General features: G+C 37.4%; 1 protein-coding gene across 2 annotated transcripts; it reads left to right on the forward strand.

Moving 5' to 3' along the window:
* Positions 1-928: 928 nt before the first annotated feature.
* LOC116014473 lies at positions 929-4908 on the forward strand. Of its 2 annotated transcripts, none has more exons than XM_031254531.1 (3): positions 929-1215; positions 1502-2081; positions 4204-4908. In XM_031254531.1, the coding sequence occupies exons 2-3, from the start codon at positions 1536-1538 to the stop codon at positions 4642-4644; spliced, it is 987 nt and encodes a 328-aa protein (XP_031110391.1). In that variant the 5' UTR covers positions 929-1215; positions 1502-1535; the 3' UTR covers positions 4645-4908. The 2 variants fall into 2 exon arrangements, with proteins under 2 accessions (XP_031110391.1, XP_031110393.1); XM_031254533.1 differs by having other exon boundaries at positions 929-1210.
* The last annotated feature ends 579 nt before the right edge of the window (positions 4909-5487 follow it).

Here is a 5487-nt window from a genome sequence, read left to right on the forward strand (position 1 = left end):
GCCCCCCCCCCCCCCCCCCCCCAAAAAAAAAAAAAAAAAAAGAAAGGAAAATTACCATGTTAACCCTGTTTCTAACGGTGGACAAACGGAATTGTTAACAGAGGACTAAATTAAGTAAAATCATTAAAGTCTCATTAAAGTCTAGGACTAAATTAAGCACAGAAAGTCACTTAGGACTAAATTGAGTAAAACCACTATAGTCGAGGACTATATTGGGTATTAACTCGAAATAAAAATTAAGGAGAGAGAGAGAGATGAGTATCATAGCCAAAGAGAAGTCCACCAATTTCAACAGAGAAAGCGAGTTGATCTGCTCGATCCTGTGGATGATGCCTTCGGGGCGAATGACGTCGTCAAGGGAAACAACCTTCGCGCCACTCACCTCCTTCTCCGACACAATGAGATTCTCCTCACGGACCTCGCCGGCGTCGCGGCACAGAGTTAAGTAATTTTGGCCGCCGCCCCGTCGCGACTCCGACGGCTAGTGTTTCGACTCAATGCGAGTGGGAATCATATGGAAGAGAAGCAGATTCCGCAGAGACCCACCCAACTGATTTCTTGGTGGTTTTTCCTTTCGTGCAATGCTGCACCACCCACTAACCCAAACACCAAAAACATGCAGAGGGAAGGAGGGCCGAAAGGAGGGTTTAAGAGCACAAATGACCAAATTACCCCTGCTAAATCGGAGTGTTCACTGAAAAATGCCCGGATGGAGTTATGTGACACAAAACAATTATTTTCAGGGACCAAATCGATGAATACGGAGTTAAGGGACAACATTGACAGTTTGATAACAATTGAGGGACCAAATTGGTGATTTACCTAAGAATATTTGAATTAGAACATTTGATCCTATAATTCCCACGTTAAAAAAAAGAAAAAAAAAACAAAAACAAAAAAGAGAAATATAACGCCCCATGCCCCCATAGCGCCCATGACTGTCATCTGCAGCTCCCATAGCGCCCAATAGGCTCCCCCTCCTCTCTCTACTGTCTACTGCAATCTTTGATCTTTCCAATTTCCAAAACCCTACCCTTCCTTCACTGTCTATAGTTCAACTCTTTTTCTCTCTCTTCTTTCTTTCCACACGAACTTGTGTATACGTATCATATGTATATATAGACAGCCGTTATGCCCTACAAGTATCGGTGATTGATCATCCGCCTCCGGTGCATGTACAACACCATCGCTCTCCAAGTTTCTCTCAGAGGTTCTGTAAGTTTTTATTTTCTTTTTGGAATTGAAAAAAGAAAAGGATTCGTACTGTATTTATGTATATATATACACTCACAAACTTACGTATATATGAAACTATGAAATTCAGTAATCCTTTCTTACAACGGGAAGAAAAGTAGCACGAGCAGTTCTTATGTAATAATTTCCATTGAAATAACGTAATTTTTTAGAATTTAAAAAGAAAAAATGTAGGATTTTTTAGTTTAGTTTTTAAAACTTTGATTTGAATTTGGCACATGTTTTCTCAGTTGGCTTCTTGTGCCAGATTTTGGGCGCACCTACGGTCATTTCCAGACCCAATGGATATGCGACAGGCACTTCTGATCGAGGATGAAAAGGAAGGGATTAGAAGAAGAATTATAGCAGAAGAGATTGATCGAGTAAGGATCTTGAGTGCTGAACTAAGGAGGGAGCCCATGATGCCAAGGGTTGGGAGGTTACCTCCTCCTCCTAATGGAGCATTCTTGATGGGGTTTGAACCAAGGTTCCCACCTCAGGAACAACAGCCTCAGCACAGGTGTGTTCTGGAAAGAATGGCCATACCCTTTGGTGAGAGGCCGGGTGTGGGGATTTCAAGTGCTGGAATGCCTGCAAGTCGTGAATTTGGTTGTGTTGAGATGGTGCCATTTAAGGAGCAAAGGGTTGAATTAAGCATTTCTGAGAAACCTTTTGAACAACGGAGTGTGACACCAATGATCTCAGAGATACCTTCTAAGAACCATGGTGTACAATCTCGAATTTTGGAGTTGAAGCCTCCCTCTAACCCTGAGCAGATGAGTAAGGAACTAAACATTTCAGGGGTGGGCGCCACCACTGAGCATGACAAAGAGAAAGACAAATTGCTGGTAACTATGCCTTGTGCATTCTTCTTTAAGTCTCTGATCTGATGCTTGTCCGTCCACATGTGAATTTAGCATTCAATGAAATGTCTATAATTTCTTTATAGAGTAGAAGTATTGTTATTGATGTTTAATGGTTATGCATATCTTCTTTAATGAATTTAATCTATCTGGCAATGCATTTTTGTTACTGTACTTTAATATTGGAGCTTCTTGTTTTATTTTATCATTTGCTACTTGAGTGAAATTCTTGTAATGATTGAGATTTGAGACTTTTTGTTTAAATATTTAGTTCAGATATGCTGATAAGTTTGTGTGTTGAACTGTCAATACCATATCTCTGAATGTATAGTAGTTGATGCTGAATCTTTCAATTGCAAATATCTTTGGTTGATTTTTTTTTTTATATAAATTTTTTGTTGAAATGTATTTGAGTTTAGTGACATGCTGAGTAATTGTATTCTTCCTGGTTGCTATATATAGTAATCTTGAATATAGGTTCTCATTACATGCTGCTGCTTTTATTTTTTATTTTTGATTTAAGTATGATGTGATGTGTATATTCTCAATGGTTCATAAGAGTTTATTGTTGATAAGTTCTATAACTTTTTTGAAGTTCTTACCTCTGCATGTTTAGTTGTAGATTTCCTGAAATTAACAGTTGCTCTCCAAAGAATGGCATGTCCATGGGCTATTCAATTTTGATGGATGGAAATGATTTGGTGACGGTTCTTCCTAGCTCCTGATTTGCCCTAAACACTGCTCCCTTTCCTTCTTGTTGTTTAAGTTACAGTCCTTTCTTCCTTAGTTCCATTAGGGGTTAGGCCTAAATGCTCGGTCCACAGCAAAGGATGATGACCAATGGTTAAAGCAGTTTTTCTTTCATTATCTTTATCTATAAGCTACTCTTTTCACTGATACAATTTGCACTTATCTTAGTTCAAGCTGATGGTTTTATAGTTCTAGTTGATAGTTATTTGTACATTTTATAGTTCTGGATAATCAAAATATATGAAATAGGCATTTATTATTAGAGTTCTGATGGTCTTTTAATAGAAAATGGAGGTAGCACCAAAATTAAGAGGTAAATAGTCTTCACTTAAGGATATTGGATGTTGTTGTGCAATCTAAGTTATTATAATTGTTGTGAATAAGCACTTGTTTGAGAAGATTTCTTATCTGCCTATTCTTAGTTTGGTATATTGTTGTTAAATATTTAAGATTCAGGATCCAGATTTGTTAGGAGCAGAAGGCTCCAGTGCATTTTCTGTTTAAATGATTATTCTCAATTCGCTGGTGAAGTGTAAGAGTTTAGCTTCCCTAGAAGTTATGAGTGTATCCTGATGCAAGTGGCTTTGTAATTTCTGTAAGACAGAGGATTAGAATTGTTGGGGGTTATTATTCTCACATCACATCAAGGCCCAATTGATCCAATAGCCCGAGTAATCTACAAGCCCAGAAAATTAGCCGAAAAAGATAAATTCTACTCAAGCCTATTTGGAGCTCAATAAAGGGAATTTACCTATTTTTCCCTCTCTCACCTATAAAAGGGAGTAATGACAAATTTGGGGGGGTGGAGGGGATTCTTTCCTACACTGGCAGGGCCAGTATCCAAGGGTGGTACTCCTTTTTCTTCTCCACTCCACCTCCTTCATAGCTTAGAAGCTCCATTAATGGCTTCAACAAGGGCCAATGATCATTGTACATGTATTACGGCATCAAATAGTGAAATTCTTAGCTTGGCTTTGCTTAGCCCGAAAAAGTTTACATCAACAAGAATAATGCAGGAAATAACGTTTGAGTTAAGAGCCTGCAATAGCAAAAGGTTTTCATATGATGGAAACAAATGTTTACTATTCCTCAAGTATGAATTTGCTAAATGGGTATTCTATCTCCTGTTGCTACATCACAGACAGATCTGATAGACAACACTCTTAAGTATAGTGATTTTGCTATTGTAAGATTAGCAAGTTTTTCCCTATTGTTTCTTTTGTCTTTTTTCAATCAAAGAAGTGAGTGGCCGAATAGGTATCGATTTCATGGTCAAAATTACATACATTACCTTTGTTATGTACTTTGTCCCATGTGTATTAAATACTAATGAATAGCTGATTGTGCATTGTTATAGGCTAAGCCTAATGTAAATCTCTCAGGAGTAAAGCGGAAGGGAGAAATGGCAGCAGAAGCGGTTATAAGCAGTGATCTCCCAACAAATGGAGTCCCAAAGAAGAAAATTAAAGATGGGTGGGATTGTGCACTTTGCCAGGTTAGTGTGACAAGTGAGCGTAACCTGAACGAACACCTAAAAGGAAGGAAACACAAGTCTATGGAGCGTAAGGGGAATGGGAAGAGCTTAAGAACTGGTGGTTTCCCCGAGGAACACAAACCACTCAACCTTGATGCCACACCAGATGATCCAATGGCTGAGAAAAAACTGAAAACGGGAGAAACTGCCAGCATTCCTGAAGATAAAGATGCACCATTGTTGCAGATTGAGCATCATGCAGACAACTCAAAGATTAATGCAGATTCAGTGAATGATAAAGAGGAAGCTGGAAAAAGATGCTGAAAAGGATAAGCAAATGCTGTTTAATGGAGCCATCAGTGTCAACCCAGAAGATTAGATTCTTAGCTTGCAGCAGACCATGAAATTCTCAAGCAGCAAAGAAGAATTTTCTGCATAGTTCTCAAATTAGGGGCTGTACAAAGAATCATCTAAATTCGTGAATATGCAAGGCATGCAATAGGTATGACTTTTGACTTTGAAACATCCTTTGCATGCATATAAAAGTACCCCACTAAATGCAAAGGAGAAAAATATTGATTCTGAGTAGTGCAAAGCTTGACACTTAAGAGTACAAGTATTTATAATATTTTGAAAAAAAAAAAAGAAAATTTGAATTAACATGCAGTGACAAGTGACATGTGTATCACCTTAGACTTTGAGCAAGTTCTGCAACAAAAACAAGTAATGACCACAAAATCTTAGGATACTTGTAATTGCTTTAAAAAGACTATTCATAGTCTTCTGTAGACGACGGTTAGCTCTACTCCCTCAAGTAAGTGATTTTATCAAGTTTATTTTATCATTAAAAATAATTTATGTTTAACCTCTCAAATATCTGGCGATAAAACCATTAAGTCAATTTTAATACAACAACCCATCTCTTAGGGTTTTATATATATATATATATATATTTATTTATTTATTTATTTAGAGTCATTAGCTCAATCTTACACGTATACATGTCATCGGAATAGACAATTTTAATGTACCAAAGCGAGCCTTTTTAAGAGTTTTTTTTTTTTTTGTTTTTTGTTTTTTTTTTTTGGGTAATATAACTATATATCCCTTTTCAAGGATAAGAGAAATGGTTGAGAAAAGTCTCTTTGAGAACGATCGAGGATCAAG

The sequence above is a fragment of the Ipomoea triloba genome, chromosome 3, assembly GCF_003576645.1.
Source record: "Ipomoea triloba cultivar NCNSP0323 chromosome 3, ASM357664v1".
Classification (NCBI taxonomy): domain Eukaryota; kingdom Viridiplantae; phylum Streptophyta; class Magnoliopsida; order Solanales; family Convolvulaceae; genus Ipomoea; species Ipomoea triloba.

Coding starts and splice junctions, on each gene's coding strand:
- LOC116014473 (XM_031254531.1), top strand. CDS start 1,536: ATGGATATGCGACAGGCACTTCTGATCGAGGATGAAAAGGAAGGGATT. Junction 2,082..4,203: donor AAGAGAAAGACAAATTGCTG/GTAACTATGCCT, acceptor GCATTGTTATAG/GCTAAGCCTAATGTAAATCT.